We start from the raw sequence: 26726 nt of genomic DNA, 5'->3' as shown, positions 1-26726 counted from the left end.
AAGTGGTAACAGAAGCTCCTGAAGTGGTAACAGATGCTCCCCAAGTGGTAACAGAAGCTCCCGAAGTGGTAACAGAAGCCCCCAAAGTGGTAACAGAAGCTCCTGAAGTGGTAACAGATGCTCCTGAAGTGGTAACAGAAGCCCCTGAAGTGGTAACAGATGCTCCCGAAATGACAACAAAATCCCCTGAAGTTGTAACGGAAACCCCTGAAGTGATAACAGAAGCACCTGAAGTAGTAACAGAAGCACCTGAAGTGGTAACAGTAGCTCCTGAGGTGGTAACAGAAACACCTGAAGTGGTGACAGATGCTCCCGAAGTGGTAACAGAAGCTCCAGAAGTGGTAACAGAAACACCTGAAATAGTAACAGAAGCACCTGAAGTAGTAACAGAAGCACCTGAAGTAGTAACAGAAGCACCTGAAGTGGTAACAGAAGCTCCTGAAGTGGTAACAGATGCTCCTGAAGTGGTAACAGATGCTCCCGAAGTGACAACAAAAGCCCCTGAAGTTGTAACGGAAGCCCCTGAAGTGGTAACAGAAGCACCTGAAGTAGTAACAGAAGCACCTGAAGTGTTAACAGAAGCTCCTGAGGTGGGAACAGAAGCTCCCGAAGTGGTAACAGATGCTCCCGAAGTGGTAACAGAAGCTCCCGAAGTGGTAACAGAAGCTCCCGAAGTGGTAACAGATGCTCCTGAAGTGGTCACAGATGCTCCCGAAGTAGTAACAAAAGCTCCTGAAGTGGTGACAGATGCTCCCGAAGTGATAACAGAAGCTCCCGAAGTGGTAACAGAAGCTCCTGAAGTGGCGACAGATGCTCCCGAAGTAGTAACAGAAGCTCCCGAAGTGGTAACAGATGCTCCCGAAGTGGTAACAGAAGCTCCCGAAGTGGTAACAGATGCTCCCAAAGTGGTAACAGAAGCTCCCGAAGTGGTAACAGAAGCTCCCGAAGTGGTAACAGATGCTCCTGAAGTGGTAACAAAAGCTCCTGAAGTGGTGACAGATGCTCCCGAAGTGGTAACAGATGCTCCCGAAGTAGTAACAAAAGCTCCTGAAGTGGTGACAGATGCTCCCGAAGTGGTAACAGAAGCTCCTGAAATGGTGACAGATGCTCCCGAAGTGGTAACAGAAGTTCCTGAAGTGGTCACAGAAGCTCCTGAAGTGGTGACAGATGCTCCCGAAGTGGTAACAGATGCTCCCGAAGTGGTAACAGAAGCTCCTGAAGTGGGAACAGGAGCTCCTGAAGTTGCAACAGAAGCTCCTCAAGTGGTAACACAAGCTCCTGAAGTGGTAACGGAAGCTCCTGAGAAGGCAACAAAAGCTCCTGAAGTGGAAACAGAAGGTCCTGAAGTGGTAACAGATGCTCCCGAAGTTACAACAGATGCTCCTGAAGTGGTAACAGAAGCTCCCGAAGTGATAACAGAAGCTCCCGAAGTGGTAACAGAAGCTCCTGAAGTGGTGACAGATGCTCCCGAAGTAGTAACAGAATCTCCCGAAGTGGTAACAGATGCTCCTGAAGTGGTGACAGATGCTCCCGAAGTGGTAACAGAAGCTCCTGAAGTGGTGACAGATGCTCCCGAAGTCGTAACAGATGCTCCCGAAGTGGTGACAGAAGCTCCCGAAGTGGTGACAGATGCTCCCGAAGTGGTGACAGATGCTCCCGAAGTGGTAACAGAAGCTCCTGAAGTGGTAACAGAAGCACCTGAAGTAGTAACAGAAGCACCTGAAGTAGTAACAGAAGCTCCTGAAGTGGTAACAGAAGCTCCTGAGGTGGTAACAGAAGCACCTGAAGTGGTGACAGATGCTCCCGAAGTGGTAACAGAAGCTCCTGAAGTGGTAACAGAAGCACCTGAAGTAGTAACAGAAGCACCTGAAGTAGTAACAGAAGCACCTGGAGTGGTAACGGAAGCTCCAGAAAAGACAACAAAAGCTCCTGATGTGGCAACAGAAGCTCCTAAAGTGATCACAGAAGCTCTTACTCCTTCAGGTAAGAAATTTTGAAATTAGTTGAATTTTTCCTTTTTTTAGCAGGGAATATCATGCAGAATTTATCCTGACTTTTTTAACGTGGATGAATGTTAGAATTCGGGTGAAGGGGTGTCCAAAGTAATGAGACTGACCTTTGCAGTGTTTGTATTTGATGAAAAAGCCTAACGTTTTAGTGAAAGATACGAAAGTCTGCCGGGCGAGTGTCAAAGTCGGACGAATTTTAAAAATATAATTCTTTTAAAACGTAATTTTAGGCCAGAATGATTTTCTGAGCAGAGTACATTTAGTTTGATGCAAAGGTTGCTTCAATTTCAATTTCAGTATGCAGGCTCACGAGGCGCCACCTTTGTTGGCACGGAGCGAGAAAATGTTTGAAAGATTGAAAAATATTATTACAAACTATGTATAAATTTAATTCACTCAAAAGGTAAAACTAAAATTTTAGTACGTTAGCCAAAAGATTCATATCGAATTGTTCAAGTCAAAAGCTCGGCGCTAAATAATAATATCTTTTGGATTGTCGTAAACTGGTCTTCGGAACGACTTTAAGGCTAATCTAACAAGAGTAGGGGGTGGTGCACCTCGCTACACCAGCCCTAATATTCCATCCTATTTAAGGCCACCCAGAAACAAAATTTTGCTGAAAATTCTTCATGTTAACGTTAGCTTCAACACTTATTTGCGGACAGCAGGCGCTAAGATTTCAGGAGTTGTGTAAATTGGAAAGAATTAATTTGGTTCTTAAGAATTCCTTAAAATTCTTTCTTGGCTTCACAATGCTGATTTGTGGCAATTGCTGAGGTCTTTTTTTGGCAATTTTACGATATTTCCTCAGCTCAGCAGGCTTGTACTGAATAAAATCGGCAGCTTAAACAGATTGTTGTCAATTTGTAGCTAAAAAAACAAAGGATCGGTCACCGGGATCGTCAAAAATTGCGGGATCGTCAAAAATTGCGGGATCGTCAAAAATTGCGGGATCGTCAAAAAATGTTACTCTCTCTTAAAGCTTTTGAACTTTGTTAAAAATTCTTGTTTCAATAAAAGATCATTTAGTGACATAGATTAGCTTCCTTAGTAGAGCTAATATGCCGATTTCGTTTGTTCTGTACGTTGCGCAGAATACCTTTTCTTTCCTTCGCTATATTTAGGCAAACGTCTAGTCCCCACGTATTCTTTTTGTCCTGTTTTTGAAAATTGAATATAGGAGATTTTCTCTTAGCTGAGGTCAAACATCGCTCTTTTCTAGTGCCTAGAACACATTACAACAGATAAAGTGTCTCATAACATATCGATGCGTTTGGGTACGCAGAAGTGCGACGTTTGACTGTCAGGTCTTTAACTATCACTATTAATGTAAATCTTCATAACTGAGCTAACTGTTACCATTTTAGTCACTTACCATTTGGATGTCACAATTGTGAATCGATATGGAAAACTTGTCGAAGTAATAACCACCCATTCTGATAAAAACTATAAACAATTTGTAATCCCTGTTGGAGGAAGATATCAAATGAAGTCAACATCTTCCGCAAGTGAAACAATATTCATTACCGCATATGACGGCGTAACAAGAAATACAATCAAAATAGACGGCAAGAACTCGCTTCTTGTATCCAACAGTATCAAATCAATGGCTCTCATCTATTATGTACCTTCAGGTAAATAGAGAACTCACTCAATGCCGTGAAATAAAATATAGTACCGTATAAAATAATTCTGCATCAGTCAATTTTTATACGTTCTATTTTAATTTCGAAGCTCCTGAAGTGGTAATAGATGCTCCCAAAGTGACTACAAAAGCTCCTCAAGTGGTGACAGATGCTCCCGAAGTGGTAACAGAAGCTCCCGAAGGGATAACAGAAGCTCCCGAAGTGGTAACAGATGCTCCTGAAGTGGTAACAGATGCTCCCGAAGTAGTAACAGAAGCTCCTGAAGTGGTGACAGATGCTCCCGAAGTCGCAACAGATGCTCCCGAAGTGACAACAGATGCTCCTGAAGTGGTGACAGATGCTCCCGAAGTGGTAACAGAAGCTCCCGAAGTGATAACAGAAGCTCCCGAAGTGGTAACAGATGCTCCCAAAGTGGTAACAGAAGCTCCCGAAGTGGTAACAGAAGCTCCCGAAGTGGTAACAGATGCTCCTGAAGTGGTCACAGATGCTCCCGAAGTAGTAACAAAAGCTCCTGAAGTGGTGACAGATGCTCCCGAAGTGATAACAGAAGCTCCCGAAGTGGTAACAGAAGCTCCTGAAGTGGAAGACTCCCGAAGTAGTAACAGAAGCTCCCGAAGTGGTAACAGATGCTCCCGAAGTGGTAACAGAAGCTCCCGAAGTGGTAACAGATGCTCCCAAAGTGGTAACAGAAGCTCCCGAAGTGGTAACAGAAGCTCCCGAAGTGGTAACAGATGCTCCTGAAGTGGTAACAAAAGCTCCTGAAGTGGTGACAGATGCTCCCGAAGTGGTAACAGATGCTCCCGAAGTAGTAACAAAAGCTCCTGAAGGGTGACAGATGCTCCCGAAGTGGTAACAGAAGCAAGCCCTGAAGTGGTGACAGATGCTCCCGAAGTGGTAACAGAAGCTCCTGAAGTGGTAACAGAAGCTCCTGAAGTGGTGACAGATGCTCCCGAAGTGGTAACAGATGCTCCCGAAGTGGTAACAGAAGCTCCTGAAGTGGGAACAGGAGCTCCTGAAGTTGCAACAGAAGCTCCTCAAGTGGTAACACAAGCTCCTGAAGTGGTAACGGAAGCTCCTGAGAAGGCAACAAAAGCTCCTGAAGTGGAAACAGAAGGTCCTGAAGTGGTAACAGATGCTCCCGAAGTTACAACAGATGCTCCTGAAGTGGTAACAGAAGCTCCCGAAGTGATAACAGAAGCTCCCGAAGTGGTAACAGAAGCTCCTGAAGTGGTGACAGATGCTCCCGAAGTAGTAACAGAATCTCCCGAAGTGGTAACAGATGCTCCTGAAGTGGTGACAGATGCTCCCGAAGTGGTAACAGAAGCTCCTGAAGTGGTGACAGATGCTCCCGAAGTCGTAACAGATGCTCCCGAAGTGGTGACAGAAGCTCCCGAAGTGGTGACAGATGCTCCCAAAGTGACCACAGAAGCTCCTGAAGTGGTGACAGATGCTCCCGAAGTGGTAACAGAAGCTCCTGAAGTGGTGACAGATGCTCCCGAAGTATTTACAGAAGCTCCCGAAGTGATAACAGAAGCTCCTGAAGTGGTGACAGATGCTCCCGAAGTGGTAACAGAAGCTCCTGAAGTGGTAACAGATGCTCCCGAAGTGGTGACAGAAGCTCCCGAAGTGGTGACAGATGCTCCCGAAGTGGTGACAGATGCTCCCAAAGTGACCACAGAAGCTCCTGAAGTGGTGACAGATGCTCCCAAAGTGACCACAGAAGCTCCTGAAGTGGTGACAGATGCTCCCGATGTGGTAACAGAAGCTCCTGAAGTGGTAACAGAAGCTCCCGAAGTGATAACAGATGCTCCCGAAGTGGTAACAGAAGCTCCCGAAGTGGTAACAGATGCTCCCGAAGTGGTAACAGAAGCTCCCGGAATGGTAACAGATGCTCCTGAAGTGGTAACAGATGCTCCCGAAGTAGTAACAGAAGCTCCTGAAGTGGTGACAGATGCTCCTGAAGTGACAACAGAAGTTCCTGAAGTGGCGACAGATGCTCCCGAAGTTGTAACAGAAGCTCCTGAAGCGGTAACTGATGCTCCCGAAGTGACAACAGAAACTCCTGTAGTGGTGACAGATGCTCCCGAAGTTGTAACAGAAGCTCGTGAAGTGGTAACTGATGCTCCCGAAGTGACAACAAAAGCCCCTGAAGTGCTAACAGAACCCCCTGAAGTGGGAACAGGAGCTCCTGAAGTTGTAACAGAAGCTCCTCAAGTGGTAACACAAGCTCCTGATGTGGTAACGGAAGCTCCTGAAAAGACAACAAAAGCTCCTGAAGTGGAAACAGAAGCTCCTGAAGTGGTAACAGATGCTCCCGCAGTGGTGACAGATGGTCCCGAAGTGATAACAGAAGCTCCCGAAATGGTGACAGATGCCCCCGAAGTGATAACAAAAGCTCCTGAAATCGTAACAGAAGCACATGAAGTGACGACAGAAGCTCCTGAAATCCTAACAGATGCTCCCGAAGTGATAACAAAAGCTCCAGAAGTGACAACAAAGGCTGTTGCTTCAACTGGTAAGATCACATTACCTTGTATTATGATATTCAATTGGTGATTTAAGTACTCAAACAAAGTTACCTTCAATGTATTTTTGTAGAGTCCCCAGTGTATTACGTCAACATAAGAGTTGTAAATAATTACGGTTATGACATTGATGTGCGCAGTAGTTCAGATGTCATCGGTGATTTCGAAGTACCAAACGGTGAAGAGCGGAATATTCAAGCCACATCAAGCACGGCAGAATCATTTGTGATTCGATTTTACGATCGTCGTGATGGCATTCCAATTCTGGTCAAAGGCGAAAATTACGTAGCAATAATTCCAAAAACTTCGCCATTTGTGCACGATATCGTCGTGGAAGCTGGTAAGTTATCGTCAACGTTGATCAACATCCGTTTAATTTTCTGGGAATGAAAGGCTTAATAGTTAATGTCCTGTTACACGGTGCAATTTTTCCTGCAACTTGCAGTGCAATTCTTCTTTTCAGAGATGTAAATTTGGCAACTAACAAACTTTTGCCTTTATTAAACTTCATGGGGTTTCTTACACTTACATTTTGAAAACTCTTCATTAATTTACATCTCTTAAAAGTAGAATTGCATTGCAGGTTGTAAGGAAAATTGCATTGTGTAACATGGCCTTTAGTCTCGCAAATACATTGGAGAGAACAGATGGACAATTTTTTTGGCCCAAACAGTTGTTTTAGGAGATATATCACGAATATTATTTTTTAATGTTTCCTTTTTATCCTAATGATGACATTACAATGTTTAGAATACTATGTGGGCTTTGTTCGGTGATGAAAATTAGGTATACATTGGGTATATATTAGGTGTTTTTACATGTAGTATTATGCGACACCGAATGCCTCAACATATTTTACTTTTTTCGTTTTCATCCTCAAATTTCGTCTGGTTTCTTAAATTTACCTCAAAACCATTTGGTGAAAGTGGTGTAGTATTTCAGCTACCACATTACTGTGGTCTGCTGCATTTTGATTGTTAGGGAAGTGTTGTGGTTGGCCGTTTTATTTGTCTGCGGCAAATTTCGTGTTCTCTTTCCTGTGATTATAGCCCCGTTTACACTACACTGAATTTATCGGCACGGCACGGCTAAAATTGGTACCCGTACCCAATTTTATAAGTGTCCAGGCTACCAAAACAAAGGCCGAGAACAGATGAAATGGGCACGGGTACCCATTTTAGCCGTGCCGTGCCAATAAATCGAGTGTAGTGTAAACGGGGCTTATATTTTTTGTAGGTGAAATTAAGTTCTATGTTGTGTTCTTGTTGGTTAATAACTATGATCGTGAGGTTGTTGTTTCTACTGGTCTTTCTGGGACATCTGGAAGTATTACGATGGGAGCAGGTCAAACGTTTGCAGTAAGTGAACAGCCAAACAATGACAACCCTATCATCGTGACGGCGAGGGATAGCTCTAACGACGAAGAAGTGATCATCAATGGTAAAAGTAGTATTTCCATCACTCCTGATGAAGTATTTGGTGCTTCGTTCCAAGTTTTGTCTTTACACGAGACAATAACTAGTAAGTACTTTATTTCCCATTCAATATATTCTTCCGGACCAGGAACGCCTCTTCAATGTTACTTCGGCGTAATACTACAATAAAAATATACTATAAAGTACGAAAATTGTAGAAAGCGACCCAACAATTCAAAGAGTAGCATTACTTCAACAATAAGATGGTTCTCAAAACAGGGTCAATTTTAGGCGACAAAACCGCCACTATAGGCTAGTTTCCACTGAGGAAAAATCTCCTTTGGATCGAAACGGACAGGAAAATTTCCTTTGTTGGTGAGTTCTGAGGCGGCGTTCATACAAAGAAAACTTTCCTGTCCTGTCCGATCCAAAGGAGAATTTTCCTAAGTGGAAACTAGCCTTATTTGGCACGATCCGCAGAACCATTTGGAAAGTGGGATGGAGGGGGGCACTAACAAAAAAGAGCACTTTTTATATAGTAATCACATGTACCGAAACTAAATACTGCCATACACATGTGAAGTATTTTTGTTTAGCTATTTATTTTACTATCTACAAATGTCGGTTGAGATCACGTACTCCTGTTTGGTTTCTTTTTACAATAATTATAAGGCACATTTAATTACTTGCTCTAAGACCGGGCACATTTGCTAAAACGGGGGCGCATCACCGGGCCCCAGTGCCCCCTCCTCCCTTCCTCGGCCCTTGCTATCTGGGGTCGGCTGTATCAAGCCCGTTTAGCTTAAACGGTGGATAGGTCCAAAATAGAAAGCAAGCCTATCGTTTTACTCAACAAGCGAACTAAATGTTTTTTACCTTAATACAAAGTTACTGTTTACAACTACATATTCAGTGCATAATATTCAAGTTGGCTCATTCAAGAGAGACGTACGAGTGTTATTTAAATTTGACTTATCCGCCGTTTAAGCAAAACGGGCTTCATACAAATGGCCCCTGAAGAATTGCGCTATCTGACCTTCGTATAATAATAAATTAAATTTAACTATAAAGAAGTAATTTTCGGCATAATAAACTAATATTTAATCAGAAGTGGGCATTTCAAAATTTAGTCAAGAGTCTTCTGGCCATTGACTATGCCCAAAGTTTTAAGGGATATTAGTTTTCTTTTGTTGCCTTCTTGTATAATTTCAGGAGGCCCCAATTGTTTCCTGAACACCAGCAATTCCTTTTTAAAAGCTATTCTATTTTGATGAACAAAACCCATAACTTTTGCCTTGCAGTCCCAACGGTTGCTCCTGGGGAAGCAGTATATTACGTCTCCTTCATCATCACTAACACTTATGGTAGATACTTCGACTTAACAACAAGTTTACCACGTCCATATGACCTAATCAGAATTATGACAGATCAAACAGTGCGCATGACAGTTGAAGTATCAAACCAAGAAGGTGTTACGTTTGAAGCCACGCTGGAAACTGGAGAGCTGATTGCAATTAATGGTAAAGATATGTTCCTGATCAAACCACAAGATAATCCAGAGAAAGTAACTGTTTTGAGCGTTCCAGATGCAGCACCAGCAGGTAGGTCCTTACAATTTTGGAAATATGGCAAACTGATGATTTTAATCCATTTTTTTTCAAGAGATTTCCTTTAAAAAAATAAATGCCCCATATATACTGACCAATATTAAAAAGCTGCAAATTGTTTGCAAATGTGACATCATTACCTTTTTTTATGGTGACAATGACGGTCAATCAACATGGCCGACATCTTACTTATTCGCGCATTATACTGAAAAACAAGTTCGCTCTGGTTCCCAGGGTTCTGTCCATGCTCCTGATTCTCTCTCGAAGCGGGAGCGTAGGCGCGGGAGCGTAGTTAGAACCCTGGTTACGAGGTTGCAGCGTTTGGAGCTCAATCTTTTTTTAAACAAAAATTTTATTACAACAGTATTTTTTTGTCGGTATTACTTTTTTTTTCCACCACCCCAGCTCCCGAAGAGACAACAGAAGCACCTATAGTGGTAACAGAAGCACCTGTAGTGGTAACAGAAGCACCTGTAGTGGTAACAAAAGCACCTGAAGTAACAACAGAAGCTCCTAAAGTGGTAACAGAAGCACCTGAAGTAGTAACAGAAGCACCTGAAGTGGTAACAAAAGCTCCTGAAGTGCTGACAGAAGTTCCTGAAGTGGTGACAGATGCTCCCGAAGTGGTGACAGAAGTTCCTGAAGTGGTGACAGAAGTTCCTGAAGTGGTAACACAAGCACCTGAAATGACAACAAAGGCTCCTGAAATGGTAACAGAAGCACCTGAAGTGAAAACAGAAGCTCCCGATGTGATCACAGAAGCACCTGATCTGACAACAGAAGCACCTGAAGTGACAACAAAAGCACCTGAAGTGACAACAGAAGCACCTGTAGTGGTGGTAACAGAAGTATCTGAAGTGAAAACAGAAGCACCTGAAGTGACAACAGAGGCTCCTGAAGTGATAACAGAAGCACCTGAAATGACAACAAAGGCTCCTGATGTAATCACAGAAGCACCTGAAGTGGGAACAGAAGCACCTGAATTGGGAACAGAATCGCCTGAAGTGACAACAGAAGCTCCTGATGTGATCACAGAAGCACCTGAACTGACAACAGAAGCACCTGAAGTGGTAACAGAAGCGCCTGAAGTGACAACAACAGCACCTGATGTGACAACAGAAGAACCTGAAGTGGCAACAGAAGCACCTGAAATGACAACAAAGGCTCCTGATGTGATCACAGAAGCACCTGAAGTGGTAACAGAAGCACCTGAAGTGGTAACAGATGCTCCTGAAGTCGTGACAGATGCTCCCGAAGTGGTAACAGAAACACCTGAAGTGGTAACAGATGCTCCCGAAGTGGTAACAGAAACACCTGAAGTTGTAACAGATGCTCCCGAAGTGGTAACAGAAACACCTGAAGTGGTAACAGAAGCACCTGAAGTGAAAACAGAAGCTCCTGATGTGATCACAGAAGCACCTGAACTGACAACAGAAGCACCTGAAGTGACAACAGAGGCTCCTGAAGTGATAACAGAAGCACCTGAAATGACAACAAAGGCTCCTGATGTGATCACAGAAGCACCTGAAGTGATAACAGAAGCACCTGAAGTGGGAACAGCAGCTCCTGAAGTTGTAACAGAAGCTCCTCAAGTTGTAACACAAGCTCCTGAAGTGGAAACAGAAGCTCCTGAAGTGGTAACAGATGCTCCCGAAGTGACAACAAAAGCCTCTGAAATGGTAACAGAAGCCCCTGAAAAGGTGACAGATGCTCCCGAAGTTGTAACAGAAGCTCCCGAAGTGGTGACAGATGCTCCCGAAGTGGTAACAGAAGCTCCCGAAGTGGTGACAGATGCTCCCAAAGTGGTAACAGATGCTCCCGAAGTGGTGACAGATGCTCCCGAAGTGGTGACAGATGCTCCCGAAGTGACGACAGAAGCTTCTGAAATGGTAACAGATGCTCCCGAAGTTACAACAAAAGCCCCTGAAGTGGTAACAGAAGCCCCTGAATTGGTAACAGAAGCTCCGAAAGTGGTAACAGAAGCCCTTAAAGTGGTTACCGATGCTCCCGAACTGGTAACAGATGCTCCCAAAGTGACTACAGAAGCTCCTGAAGTCGTGACAGATGCTCCCGAAGTGGTAACAGAAACACCTGAAGTTGTAACAGATGCTCCCGAAGTGGTAACAGAAGCACCTGAAGTGGTAACAGAAGCACCTGAAGTGAAAACAGAAGCTCCTGATGTGATCACAGAAGCACCTGAACTGACAACAGAAGCACCTAAAGTGAAAACAGAAGCTCCTGAAGTGATAACAGAAGCACCTGAAATGACAACAAAGGCTCCTGATGTGATCACAAAAGCACCTGAAGTGATAACAGAAGCTTCTGAAGTGGAAACAGAAGCTCCTGAAGTAGTAACAGATGCTCCCGAAGTGACAACAAAAGCCCCTGAAATGGTAACAGAAGCCCCTGAAGTGGTGACAGATGCTCCCGAAGTGGTAACAGATGCTCCCGAAGTAGTGACAGAAGCTCCCGAAGTGGTAACAGAAGCTCCCGAAGTGGTGACAGATGCTCCAGAAGTGGTAACAGATGCTCCCGAAGTGGTGACAGATGCTCCCGAAGTGGTAACAGAAGCTCCCGAAGTGGTCACAGATGCTCCCGAAGTGGTGACAGAAACTCCCGAAGTGGTAACAGATGCTCCCGAAGTGGTGACAGATGCTCTCGAAGTGGTAACAGAAGCTCCCGAAGTGGTGACAGTTGCTCCCGAAGTGACACCAAAAGCTCCTGAAGTCGTGACAGATGCTCCCAAAGTGGTAACAGAAACACCTGAAGTGGTAACAGATGCTCTCGAAGTAACAACAGAAGCTCCTGAAGTGGTGACAGATGCTCCCGAAGTGGTAACAGAAGCTCCTGAAGTGGTAACTGATGCTCCCGAAGTGACAACAAAAGTCCCTGATGTTGCAACAGAAGCACCTGAAGTGGTGACAATAGCCTCGGAAATGGTAACGGAAGCTGCAGAAAAGACAACAAAAGCTCCTGAAGTGGTAACAGAAGCTCCTGAAATGGTAACGGATGCTCCTGAAAAGCCTACAAAAGCTCCTGAAATTGGAACAGGAGCTCCTGAAGTTGTAACAGAAGCTCCTCAAGTGGTAACACAAGTTCCTGAACTTGTAACGGAAGCTCCTGAAAAGACAACAAAAGTTCCTGAAGTGGAAACAGAAGCTCCTGAAGTGGTAACAGATGCTCCCGAAGTAGTGACAGATACTCCCGAAGTGGTAACAGAAGCCCCTGAAGTTGTGACAGATGCTCCCGAGGTGGTAACAGAAGCCCCCGAAGTTGTGACAGATGCTCCCGAAGTAGTAACAGAAGCTCCTGAAGAGGTAACAGAAGCTCCTGAAGTAGTAACAGAAGCACCTGAAGTAGTAACGGAAGCACCTGAAGTAACAACAGAAGCCCCTAAAGTGGTGACAGATGCTCCTGAAGTTTTAACAGAAACTTCTGAAGTGGTAACAGAAGCCCCTGAAGTTGTGACAGATGCTCCCGAAGTAGTAACAGAAGCTCCTGAAGTTGTAACAGAAGCCCCTGAAGTTGGGACAGATGCTCCCGAAGTGGTAACAGAAGCTCCTGAAGAGGTAACAGAAGCTCCTGAAGTAGTAACAGAAGCACCTGAAGTAGTAACGGAAGCACCTGAAGTGACAACAAAAGCCCCTGAAGTGGTAACAGATGCTCCCGAAGTTGTAACTGAAACTCCTGAAGTGGTAACAGAAGCTCCTGAAGTGGTAACAGATGCTCCCGTAGTGGTGACAGATGGTCCCGAAGTGACAACAGAAGCTCCTGAAATGGTGACAGATGCTCCCGAAGTGACAACAGATGCTCCCGAAGTGATAACAAAAGCTCCTGAAGTCTTAACAAAAGCACCTGAAGTGACAACGAAAGCTCCTGAAATCCTAACAGATGCTCCCGAAGTGATAACAAAAGCTCCAGAAGTGACAACAAAGGCTGTTGCTTCAACTGGTAAGATCACATTACCTTGTATTAAGAGATGCAATTGATTATTTAAATACTGAAACAAAGTTACCCTGAATGCATTTTTGTAGAATCCCCAGTGTATTACGTCAACATAAGAGTTGTAAATGATTACGGTTATGACATTGATGTGCGCAGTAGTTCAGATGTCATCGATGATTTCGAAGTACCTAAAGGTGAAGAGCGGAATATTCAAGCCACATCAAACACGGCAGAATCATTTGTTATTCGATTTTACGATCGTCGTGATGGCATTCCAATTCTGGTCAAGGGCGAAAATTACGTAAGAATAATGCCAAGAACTTCGCCATTGTTTGTGCACGATATCGTCGTGGAAGCTGGTAAGTTGTCGTCAACGTTGATCAACATCCTTTTGATTGTCTGGGAATGAAAGGCTTAAGGCCCTGTTACACGGTGCAATTTTTCCTACAACTTTCAATGCAATCCTTCTTTTGATAGATGTAAGAAAAATTGCACCATGTAGCATGGCCTTTAGCCTCGCAAATACATTGCAACAGGGTATTTTTACTCACTAAGGTTAATAATAACCTCCCAAAGTAAGGTGATTATTGTGTAGGTAATTTGAACTAAAAATAATAAAAACAACTTATCATTTTCTAGGTTATTTAAATTTTACGTCTGCATGGTGCCCTCTATAAAGCGGCTTGACTCTATTTGCTTTAGTCGGGTTTACCGCGCACGTGTAATACACTTCAAAATATTGTAATTAATGTCTTGAACATCCCTAATCTCGGAACTAAGTTCGTGGCGAACACCACGGTAGAACAATTTTTTCAGGCCCAAGCAGTTGTTTTAGGAGATGTATCACGAATATTATTTATCAATGTTTTCTTTATCCTACGTCATTACGTTCTTTAGAATACTATGTGGGCTGAGTTCGTGGATGAAAATCGGGTATACATTGGGTATATATTAGGTGTTTTTACCGTATTATGCGACACCGAATGCCTCAACATATTTTACTTTTTTCGTTTTCATCCTCAAATTTCGTCTGGTTTCTTAAATTTACCTCAAAACCATTTGGTTCAAGTGGTGTAGTATTTCAGCTACCACATTACTGTGGTCTGCTGCATTTTGATTGTTAGGGAAGTGTTGTGATTGGCCGTTTCATTTGTCTGCGGCAAATTTCGTGTTCTCAATCCTGTGATTATATTTTTTGTAGGTGAAATTAAGTTCTATGTTGTGTTCTTGTTGGTTAATAACTATGATCGTGAGGTTGTTGTTTCTACTGGTCTTTCTGGGACATCTGGAAGTATTACGATGAGAGCAGGTCAAACGTTTGCAGTAAGTGAACAGCCAAACAATGACAACCCTATCATCGTGACCGCGAGGGATAGCTCTAACGTCGAAGTCAACATCAATGATCAAAGCAGTATTTCCATCACTCCAGATGAAGTATTTGGTGCTTCGTTCCAGGTTTTGTTTTTACATCGTAAAGATCCTAGTAAGTACCGTATTTTAGATTCAGTATATTCGGGCAAACCTGAAACGTGTCGTCTTACGTCCGACTAATTTCTTTTGGTAGCGAATATGAATATATGAATATTTGCTCCCGCGGACTCTACCAGTCGTTTAATCACCATGAAGCTAAAACGATAATTTTTTTGTCTTGCAGTACCAACGGTTGCTCCTGGAGAAACAGTGTATTACGTCACCTTCATTATCACAAACACTTACGGTAGACACTTCGACTTACGAACAAGTTTACCATCTCCCTATAACCGAATCAGAATTATAAAAGATCAAACAGTGCGCATGGCAATCAGAGTCCCAACACGAGAAGATGTTACGTTTGAAGCCGCGCTGGAAGCTGGAGAGCAGATTTCAGTCAATGGCAAAGATGTGTTCCTAGTCACACCACGAGAAAATCCAAAGAAAGTAACGGTCTTGACGGTTCCAGATGCAGCAGGTATGTCGAATTTTTTTATTTAAAGGTATTTTTTTCTCTTTGTGTGCAACCGGCTGGAACTCTAATGACATTTACAATTACAGTTGAGTACGCTACGGAACGTTACTATACGTTTGACAACGGAAACAATCTTTTACTTTTTGACTCGCCGACATGCCGTCCTAATTTTAGCACCGTTTGCATGCAATTTGCATATACTAACCCGAGTCGAATCCATGTAGGATAACTCCACTCTGCTTTTGAAGTGTAAGACACTTGACCCAGGTTTATGTGAAACCTGCTTTACGGATGCCCGCTCTGGGCTGAATCCAGGTTCAGAACTAATGTAAACAAAATAGAGAGTTCCCTTCGGTGTTTAGCCCAGGAGAGGTAACCTGATATGATATTTTAAAATCATTTTTCAATTTTTTTTCCCCTAATTTTCCTTTGCACAAATATACAGCATATTCTCGGGAAAGAAAATTAATGTTTTAGTGAATCTTCTGAAATAATGACTATGTGAATTTTTTTGGTATAGGTACAATGTCATAGCGTGATTAGCGTCTAAAATTTGATCTCAATTTGTTTTAGCTTTTGTAGAAGTGATATCAACGCGTCAACCTATTATCACAGAAGGTATTAAAAATATCTCTTTTATAAAAACGCACGTTTAGTTTTACGTATTTGCCTTGCAAGTTTCCACTTTTCTCTTAGGCACCAGCCAGAAAAAAAAACATGTTTATGTTTTCTACCTAACTAATATTAAAAAAACTATAATCTTTTTACTAGTTCCGTCGCCGTTCTACGTGAAATTTAGCTTAACCAACACGTATGGAAAAGATATTACACTGAATTCTAATTTACCTGATCGATATTCTTCCATGAATATTCCCAGTGGACACAGTTTATCTTTAACTGTTCACGTAAACACACAGGATCTCGTGTGGTTTACAGCCGTCGATAGAGATACAGGAATGATAATTTCAATAAATGGAAAGGAGCGATACTGGATTACACCTCGAGACAATGAAGAGTTTGAATATGTTTTGGTTCTTGAAGAAAGTACGTACTGCAAAGTATTTATATGAATGTAAATGTTTTAGATTTCTGCTGAATGTTCGTATACGGTTAGCCCTGGCGGAAATACCCCCTGGGCCTTTCATTGTACATCACATTACCAGTTTGAATCTGAATGTAATTGAATTAGCCATTTGCTCGTTGAATATGCACGCGGACGCTATTGCAGATTTTCGTGTATGTTTGGAAATTTAGAAAATTACTCAAAGGTCACCTGAAGCAATAAAAATGTCCGAATTTAGTGGATGGCGATATTTAATTTATTTTCCCGGAAATTATGTACAAGTCTCCTAATGCTGTTCGATGTTTCAATTTATTTGTTGCAATCTATCACCTATCGCCACTGCAGAAACTCCTGATGTCAGAACACAAGCTCCGGAACCTTCAACTGCTGCTCCTGAAGTGAGAACAAAACCTCCTACTGCTGCTCCTGAAGTGACAACACAAGCTCCGGTTGTAACAACAAAATCTACAACTCCTTCCCCTGCTGTTGAAACAACAGCAAGAACAACAGGTATATATAAACAATTCATTTTCAAAGACGCGAGTTTTATTTCCTCTTTTTTATATCAGCAAGCAAAGTATTGAAAACTATTTCTATGTTATAAAGTTACACACACTGAGATATTGCAAATTAAATATCTAAATTTATAAAAGGTTAACATTTTGATTTTTCCACTCATAGCCTGTTAGACCCCCTGAAAAATATGATAGCTGTTTTTAAAAAAAGAAAAAAATATACATGAGAAAACGCCAGCATAGCGTATCCAGGTTAAATTAAAGGTATCCTCATCTTAACTCTCGCAACGTGTTTCAGATCGTGTTGCTTTCTATCTCCCAATGAGGGTCGAAAACAGATATGCTGGAGCTATTAAATTGAAAACGAATCTTCCATCACCAAATGGACACTTCAAGATTCAACCTGGAATGACGCTGGTTAAGATCATTAGTTTGGCGTCATCTGCCCCAGTTTCAATAAGTGCTCTCAGCGTTTTGACTAACGAGAAACTTTTAGTCAATGGATTACCTGTCTTTATAACCACACCTTCCGAAGTTCCCACGGCAGCGTACATAAAACTTGAGGTTACAGAAGGTTTGTAAATGAAGTAATTTCTTTAAGTATATTATAACTTTATTGGGATACATTAACAATAACAATAAAGGTAATACCCAAAAGGAAAAGTGCGAACGGGACAGGAAAAGCCCATGCGAGGCACCTCCTTTATAAGCATTACAATTACAATTTACATTACATATAACTATTGTTGAGGTAAAGTTTGATTTGCGCAATAACCACAGAATTTTCAAATACATAATTGTGACAGATATTAGAAAGTTGTTCGGAAAAGAAAAGTAACTTGGTTTGAAAGCATGCATGCGACCTAGGCATACACAAAACGAACTTTGCTTCAATCAAAGAAATTTAAATTCTAAGTTCTGTGACATGGGCACTCACGAACAAGAGACCAGGTACATGGCATATCCGAGTTAAAAACAGAGTTACGTAACAATAAATAAGTCTGACGAAGAAAGTTCTTAAAACCAGATAAAGTCAAAAAGCTATTAGGTGAAGCAGTTCTACACACTGAGTTCCATAAATGAACTGTTCGATTAAAGTATAAGAGTTCTTGAATGTAGTTGTTCTGCATAACGGCACTTGAAGTAGTAGACTAGGATATTACATTATAGTATATTATAGTTTTCCGTGGAATAGTATGAAGAAGGTAATCAGGTCCAAATTATTAATACCAAAAACATTACATTCTTTTAGCAAATATCTGACCCGCGATTTACGATTCCATGCTTTTAACAGTTTCTTGAAATATTTAGCTTTGAAAATTCAGAAAAATTGCTGTTTGCTGAATTGTTGATTGCTAATTCGACAAGTTCTCTTAAGTTTCCATGCACTACTATTATTTGAACAAGGGAAAATGCAGTTGAGGTTTTTAGTTACTCTTCCTAATCAAGCCATATACCCAACAACTTGATCCTCTCCCCTCCCCTAGTTGATCTAAACCCTTGTGTATATATAACTTTGTTAGCGTAGACTAGTAGCACTGCAGCCATTTTTTCTTCAACACAATATATCGATATTATTTTAGTCACCACGGTTTCACCAAGTCCAACAACCCAAGAAAAAGGTACTACTTTCTTTTATTTTTGGTAATTGTGCCGAAGATTGGGGGGTTGGTAAATGCCTGGGGGTATTTTTCTTTGTATGCATTTCACATTTTTGGTTAGAGTTCATATGACACAAAAGGCTATAAGGATTAATGAGCAACGTACTTTCTAATTTGCACATTCCAATGCACACAATCATGTGAATATGTATGACATAAAACAGGATGCATGCAGACAAGTCAAAGCTAGCATTAAATTATATCGCCACCGCAGTGGACGTGCATGGTCACCGTACGTAATAGTAGAGATTGTAGCTAAATGATAACTTAATTATTGCACACACTATCGCATGTATGACTGGTATATCCGATTGAGTCATGCAAGTAATATTATGTGTAATAACAATTTATTATCCAACTCGTACCTTGAAATACCTAAAAGTTTGAATTTTCAAAAAGCTTAAAATCTCCTGACATGAGAGATGAGACAATGAGAGATTGACTTTTTGAGGCATTTTATTCGAAACCTTACCATTGATTGAAAGTGATTTGATTAATGCCTAGCAAGACCGTGACTTTTCCCCTGTACATAATATAGAAGTTACATAAGCAGTCACTTTCGTCGGTACGGACATTCTTCCTCGAAACCAGAAGGAGTTTGATAATAACCGTTTGCGCTAGAATTGGAATTGACCTTTCCAATACGTATTTAGGCTGCATCAAAAATTCTGGTGAACTAGTCAAGATTGGAGAGGAATATTCCGAGGATAATTGTAGCCGCTTGTGTGTTTGCACATCAAACGGAATAGAATGTCGAACAATGTGTCCGGATAAGATTTTCAATTTATTGGAATGTAAATTACCTTATATCCTCAAGTTTATTGCTTTTCCTGTTGGTCCGAAGAGACTCGACTGTTTCTGTACGCGAGTTGACTGCGTACTCCCAGGTATAGGACAATTTGACGTTTGGTAACTTCAGTATCGGTATAATGAATGAAGAAAACCAAAACAACTTTGTAAATAAAAAGCAAATACTGTTCCTGATTGTACGCGTAGAACGTTTTCTTGCAATAATTTCGTTTGTGTGCTATTATCGTGAATACCTGCATGTATCGCAATGCGCTCTGTAATAATCATCCATAATTTCGGTGTTCATTTTCTTATTTTTGTTCCTTTACTTTTCAGAAACAGTTCAAACAACCATTCCGAAAGGTATGTCAAGAAGTTTTTACTAATTAAAAAAATCAGAAAAGTTGCGTACAATTGTCAGTGTTATAGCTTTACTGTATACAAATCAGTAATTAATGTTGATTTAATCCTTTTTGCTTTTAGTGACCCCGAAAACGACGTTAGAACCAGGAGGTTGGCTTAATTCCCTTTGACTTCTTTGTGATACTTTCAACATTCAATTAATTACGTCAATTCCCAATCTTTGTCTGGTATTGTGTTAATTGATGTCTTGCCAAATTACTTTTAGAACCTCCTGTTATCAGAAGAAATCCTAAAGCGATAGACATTGTTGCAAAACACAAACGGCGTTACAAGACTGTCATTGGTTCTTCGGTCACGTCACCTACTTTAGTCGCTATCACCATCGTGTGTGCGGCAGATGGTAAACCAACACCGGAATATACATGGACTAAGAATGGCGAAGCTGTTATTCGCTCCAGCAACGTCAAGATTTTAAGCCGAGGCAGTCGCCTTCGAATCAAATCTTTAACTTCAAACAATATTGGACGCTACGAATGCACGGCTAGAAATGCTTTCGGAGTTGATACAGCGATGACCAATCTCTCCGTCTGGAGTAAGTTTTACTGAATTTCACCAGTCCGTATGAATTATATGAAAGAACTGTAAACTGCAGTATCTAAACAAAGTGTTAAATCATTGCAAAGATTGGTTCCAGGTAGTTTAGTGCACTGCCCTCTGGGCCGTAGCTAGAACGCTTAATTGGGGGGGAGATGGTGTGTATTCGTATACTCATGTTTGCATATCATAGGAACAATACATAGCGTTCAAAAGAAATCAGTCGGGCATAAGGCGGATATATGAATACACATCCCCCCGCAATTTAGCTTCTAGCCACGGCCCTGACTACCCTTTCATTTCATTCCATGTGCTAACTAACTATAGGAGGGGAGGGTTATACAAACAGCTGCATGATTAAGAAGGGGGGATAATAAGGTGAACGGTGGCTAGATTCAATCGCGATATGATTTTAATCTTTTTTTTCCAGCTCCTATTAAGTTCTTCGCTCCTGTCAGCTTTACCAACAGCCTAAACAAGGAGGTCGAAATAAGGACGACATTAAAGAAACCATTTGATGTAATATTTGCTCAACCCAAGCAACAATTTCGGTACATACTGCGTCCACCAAGCATGGGGCGTGTGTCGATCTTTGCATATGAAAAGGAATCCAGACAAAGACTTTTGGTTAATCGCAAGTTCACAGTTTCGCTGCTACCGAATAGAACAATTAGTCGATATTGGCCTATTAATATCACTACAGGTAAATATCAGCCTAAAGATTATTTTTAACGGTAGTATACATTATATTATTATCTATCGAGAGCATGGACACTGTTAAATTGGAAGGTTTCGATACGAGTGGTTCTGTAACTCCATAGAAATATGCGACGAAATTATGAGAAATATCAGATAACAATAAACAGTGAAATTTGTCTATGTCGTTTTAAATAACTTAGGTGATAAAACAATTTTGCCATTTTTTGAAATTCAGCTGCTACTAAAGAATATTTGCTCTACCTGAATGTCGAAAACAAATTCCAAAACGACGTAAGGCTCGTAACTACTATGACAGAACCTCAGTTCAGGAACACGACTATTAGAGCATTAAGGACGCAATCTCTTCGATTCTCAACCTCAAGTCGATCACCAGTAACAATCACTGCCTACGACTCCGCCAGTGGCAAAAGAGTAAAGATTAACAATAGAGATTATGTGTCTCTTATTCCATCCACGCAAACTGCTCGCGCTGTTACATTAAGCATTACTTCAATAGGTAAATATGGAATTTTTTTACATTTATTATTGTAACTACAAACACTGGTATCAGGTATAGACTTCGTTGTATCAAGCTTATTGATACTTGTTCAAGGCTCCCAAACGTTTTCAATTCATGTTTAATCCAAGTGGATTAGCTTAATCTTTAGCTATATGTGCGCATTGTAACGGTTACGAGCGTTTTCATTTATGTTTTTACGCCCAAACGGTCGTAAACACCGTAAATTTAGGATAGAAGTTATCGAGCTTATTTAATAAATTAAGCTAGGACTTCACCCCTTTGGATCATGTGAACAGGGCATGAAAACCATTAACGAGACAAAAACGCTCATTAAGCACATTAACGCTCGAAACGACGCTCGTGTGCACATAGCCTTCTTTGCTCATCATCCATGACCAGTCAAGATCAGTCAATATGGAATAACTTTAAATATGGAGCTATTATCTTTTACTGTCAAAAGTTGACGCGTGTTTGGTTTGTCAATGTACGTATATATTCTTGAGCGTTGTTTTGTGATTAACTATATAGCGATCTGAGATATTCTTCATATTTTTACCTTGTTTTTACCATATTTCTTTATAGACAGGCCTGTTTGGTACTACTTCATTTTATCGGCCATAAATCGACATCACAACGAGGTGCAGTTGGAGTCAACGATGGAAATAACCAATAGTACATTTGATATTCGCCCTGGCGCTGAATTGAATTTAACGGTTAAAACCAACAGTCCAAACGAGGTGTCTTTCCGCGCCTACGACAAAATCAGTGGTTACCCAGTTCTTATCAATAGAAGACCTAAGGTTGATTTATTGCCAGTAAAATCTCTTGCATCGCCCAGACAGGTGATGATTATCGCAGGTATGCATATGTACAGTTGGTTAATTTACTCGTAGTTAACCTAAAAACCATGGCTGTTAATGAACAACTCTGTCACAAGCTCTGCATGTGAGCTTGCGGCCTCAGGTAAAGCGTTTACCCCGGCTTTTCAGGGCAATTTTCCATTCGTCCGTAATGCGACATCGGCATGCGAAGTTGCGCATTCCATCTTTGTATTTGCACCTAGTCAACTGTTTTTATTATAACATTTTTGTAAGTTTGCATGGTGATCGACATCAATAAGTAAATTAGCTTGTAGGTATACCACGTAAGTATTTTATACTGCAAAGCTTTTGGTCCGTTAACCAAGGCCTTCATCAGTGCAATATTGAACTGTTTTTATTATGTTCTTTAGACGCTCACGTTGCCCAAAAATACTATGTTGCGTTTAAAATAAAGAACAACTACCAAAACAGTATCTCAGTGCGAACAACACTTAGGAAGCCGTACCAAGAATTCCAGGTCCTACCTTCTGACACGTTTTCTATCGAAATTGCTATATACGACGACAAAGATGTCATAATACAAGCCTTAGAAAGTGCATCCGGGAGGCCTGTTACACTTAATGGCAGGCAAACAATTGTTCTAAAACCCCAAGCCTCGTACCAAACACCTCGATTGTTTAGCGCTCCAAATGAATGTAAGTCCATTTATCATTCACGAACTGTATAGTTAGTAAAGTAGCCTGTTTTGCTATTTTTATGAATCTATTCCTCTGAAATGGCACGAATGTTCCCATTCCTTGCAGTTTAAGGGCTTCGATTCGGATGTATTTCTATTTATGCGTTGAAGCGTACGTCTGAGGCGTATAAATTAACATTTTCCCCAGTCCCGTCGAGTTATCGACAATTGCTTCAGCTCCGCAGAAAATCGTTCGTAACATGAATTAAGCTGTACAGCGAAAGTTATCAATTTGCTTATGGTCAACATAAGAAGTTATTCCAAATCCACTGATCCCAGCTATTATACTGTCGGTCGGTCCAGCCTTGTGCTCTCATCGATCATTCTCAACATAAGTATGTCATAACTTTTATACGCCTTTTTCAGATCAACAGCTCCATTTCGTAACATTTAAACTGAGAAATACTCTGGACAAGGCTATTGTTCTGCAAGCAAATCTTCCTTCTCCGTACCAAACTGTCGTGCTTAAACCAGGAGAAATTTTCATACTAAATACAACTATTCCAAGACCACGTCCAGTATTCATCAGTGCCTTCTATGACCACACAACCAATCGACCAGCGAGAATAAATGGAAAAACATTCTTTATTATTTATCCCACAACAAAGCGGGTAGTTAAAGGTATATATAAGCTACGTTTTTAAATGTATTTTTTATCTCGCTTTGGTTTTAACGCCTTAATAACCCAGAATAATTATACTGAAATAAAATTAATGTGTGAAATAAATTATAATCACCAATTTTAACTTTTTTACTGTTTTTACATTGTAGTATACTAAATTGATGACTAGTTTTTCTGTCCAATTTTTTATTCTTCCCCAACAACAACTAGAATCGTGTTTTGAATCTCTTTTGACAACTTCGTGGAGGTTTAGATGAGGCTATTCAATATGGCCGCGTTATTTAATATTAAATTCATTACGTGTATTTTAAAAGTTTCAGATACCCCAAGCCCAAGGGGACAGTATCCTCTTCGTTTCTCCATTGAGAACAAATTTGACAAGAAAATATATATAACAACAACGTTGCCACGGCCATACGGTTTGATCACGTTTGATCCTAAGCAGAAGATTACATTTAAAGTTAACGTCACATCACGCGATCCTGTTACTATAAAAGCATATGACTTCCATCAAAACACCGAGGTTCTACCAATTAACGATAAATTCAGCATCGAACTAACACCTGGTTCTAAAACTTTGGTCCCCTTAGCCATACCATCGAGAACATACGGTACGTATATTTACAACATTTACTAATTGACAGAGTATACTTCTATATTCCGAGTAATGACGTTTAAGAGCCTTCAGTTCTTGAGAAAATCCAAACAGAAACGGGTGACCACTTGAAAAAATTAAATGATATCCCAAATGGCCTGACGTCTCGGGTTATAACGCAAGTGCTAAAATTTTGATGAATTCTTTTGGCGAATCTATATGATTATCTATCATACATCAATCATAAACTGTTGAACACCTGAATTGTATATCGAGCCACCTTAATTAACAAAATACATTAAAATTTTGCTGACAAACGTACTCTAACGTCGTTCATCCAACTCGTATCTTGTGTACTTTTCTTTTCAAACTATTTGTTTGCCTGGGTGTGGGCAAATTAAAACATCGAGAGGATCATTGTGATGATGGTAAGCTGGATTGATGATAATCCCGCTCTAATATGATGTATATTATGCTTTCTTTAGCAATGTACTACCTCAACTTCCAAGTTTACAATAATCTCGGAAGGGATATCATCCTTTCAAGCCGATTGGACGCGCCCCATGACTCAATTCGCGTTCTTGCTGGCCAAACGCTTAAAATGAAGATCTCGACACCTCGAAATCTAAGCACAGTGTTCACAGCGACTGAAGCAACCCACCGTAGAAGAGTGAAACTTAATGGGAAAGATATGATAATACTCATGCCTTCCAAATCTCAAGATATCTGGCAATCAATTTATATTCCTGCAAGAGGTATTTAACTCTTCGACTGCGCGAAATTTAGCTGTCGGTTGTTTGATTCCTGTTTAGCTCATGCATAGTTGATAGAGTAAATGGTTAGAACACAAACAACTGTATACGTTACATACTTGTACCAACCGTAGACAAGTTGTTCCAACTTGACGTCTTTACATATCGAAAAAAATAAACCAATGGTTCTAACGTTTGAATTAACATGTGGTCCATGTCCCGGTTGAAGAAAGGAGCTACCATTGCTATTGGATAGTTGCTAAGATAATAGCCATTTTTGGAAAAAACGTGGCCAACAATATTTAAGAATAAATGGTATCCATATTGTCTACGAACCATATATGTTCTAATGTCTGTATAAAGGTTGATACGTTTCGCGTACATGTATCTGTTGATACAAGTTGATATGAAAAACTTCAAATTTCCAATAATTTACATGATATAGTTAATTAACTTAATATTAACTGATACGACCATTGGCAATGCTTTTCTGAGAAGACAAACATGACGATTGAATCTTTTGGATTTTTTTAGTTGTTTACTACGTTGCATTTGGCGTGAAGAACAGCTATGGTAAAGATATTTACCTGACGACAAACATGCAACCACCTCATAATACAATCAATATTCCTAAGGATCAACAAATTCAGAGAACAATAGTGCTGCTTGACCAAAACTTGGTGAATGTTCGTGCTCGTGACGCTGCTACTAGACAGGTCGTTAAAATTGATGATCGAGATTTCATCACGCTGAAACCCAACCGAAGTAAACCAACCACCTTAAGAATATACCATGTTCCAAAGGAAGGTAAATGGTGCAATATGTAATAGTAATATTTACCGATCTTGAGAGGGGATAAGCAATCAATCTAGACGACCTTTCTCTATAGACACTGTTTCTCCCTTGTGCCTTCATAATTTTGGTCTCCCTCTAAAACTATAGGGTCCGGGGAAAGTTGCCCCTTTTGCCCCCTTACCCGGAAAGGTCCTGACTCCGGAATTGTTCAGAGCACAAATTAAACGAGAGGACATTAATTAAACCTATTCACTAAACTGCACGGCCACATGGTTAATTTAACAGTAATTTAAAGTGCTAACAATTTTTCAATGCATTATTTCCCACTCTCTTCTTGTTCCTTACCTCGTGATCTTTTTAAATTCTATATTTCAAAAATATAACGTTTCAACGATGTTAAATTTTATTCTCTTTGTCTGCTGTGCCACTCGACGCTTTTCCTCTTTTCATACACTTTTGTTAATGTTTGGTTTCTATTTTACTGGTTCTTATTAACGTATCGTATTTACAGCCGGTAAAGCCTTCTTGTATAGCAGAAATACGTGGAATAGGTGGTCACTTAAAGATTAGTAGCTATATAAACGCTTTAAATTATTCATACTTAAAACAGCGCAAAGGGTGTGGGACGATTGAAGAGTATTGGACGATTCTGAGACACAATTTAATTGTTCCAGGGCCATATTTTCTTTCTGTCACAATCAAGAACCTCTACCGTGAAGCAATCCTGCTTCAAACAAATTTACAATCCGAAACGTACCCTAATATACAGCCGGGAGATGCATTAACACGCACTTTCAAGCAAGAAAGATCAGGCAACATAACATTCATGGCTTACGACACACTAGCATTAGAGTCTGTCACTTTAAATGGTAAAAACAAGATCAGTCTTATTCCTACAACTCAGCGAAGACAACCAATTGTGATATATGTGCCATACAAAGGTTAGTTTTTTTATATATCATAGTATTCAAAGATTTCTTAGTTGCATGTACACATATTCTGTAGGTATAAATGGGTGATGCCAGATTTTTGTCAGAGCAATTATGTAAAATGTATAACTGCGTGAAAAGTTTTGTTGAGAAATGCTGTAAAATGTAAACATATAGTGT

At 40.7% G+C, this 26726-nt stretch overlaps 1 protein-coding gene across 1 annotated transcript in view; it reads left to right on the top strand.

Moving 5' to 3' along the window:
- Positions 1–26726, top strand: part of LOC114524971 — a 65579-nt gene that overhangs the window by 36572 nt on the left and 2281 nt on the right. Inside the window, exons 18-39 of the mRNA XM_028546229.1 lie at positions 12713–13153; positions 13237–13506; positions 14349–14630; positions 14802–15095; positions 15666–15710; positions 15864–16136; positions 16501–16665; positions 16969–17244; positions 18254–18292; positions 18985–19218; positions 19457–19483; positions 19604–19633; positions 19749–20075; positions 20508–20780; positions 21012–21293; positions 21879–22154; positions 22528–22812; positions 23220–23474; positions 23790–24086; positions 24556–24825; positions 25357–25629; positions 26292–26558. Of these exons, the coding sequence (XP_028402030.1) occupies positions 12713–13153; positions 13237–13506; positions 14349–14630; positions 14802–15095; positions 15666–15710; positions 15864–16136; positions 16501–16665; positions 16969–17244; positions 18254–18292; positions 18985–19218; positions 19457–19483; positions 19604–19633; positions 19749–20075; positions 20508–20780; positions 21012–21293; positions 21879–22154; positions 22528–22812; positions 23220–23474; positions 23790–24086; positions 24556–24825; positions 25357–25629; positions 26292–26558 (5181 nt within the window). The remainder of the gene's footprint in view (positions 1–12712; positions 13154–13236; positions 13507–14348; positions 14631–14801; positions 15096–15665; positions 15711–15863; positions 16137–16500; positions 16666–16968; positions 17245–18253; positions 18293–18984; positions 19219–19456; positions 19484–19603; positions 19634–19748; positions 20076–20507; positions 20781–21011; positions 21294–21878; positions 22155–22527; positions 22813–23219; positions 23475–23789; positions 24087–24555; positions 24826–25356; positions 25630–26291; positions 26559–26726) is intronic.

The sequence above is a fragment of the Dendronephthya gigantea genome, unplaced genomic scaffold (genome assembly GCF_004324835.1).
Source record: "Dendronephthya gigantea isolate DGI-Jeju-01 unplaced genomic scaffold, DenGig_1.0 000032F, whole genome shotgun sequence".
Classification (NCBI taxonomy): Eukaryota; Metazoa; Cnidaria; class Anthozoa; order Malacalcyonacea; family Nephtheidae; genus Dendronephthya; species Dendronephthya gigantea.
The sequence above is the reverse complement of the archived record's forward strand: the minus strand, read 5'-3'. Positions and strand labels throughout refer to the sequence as shown.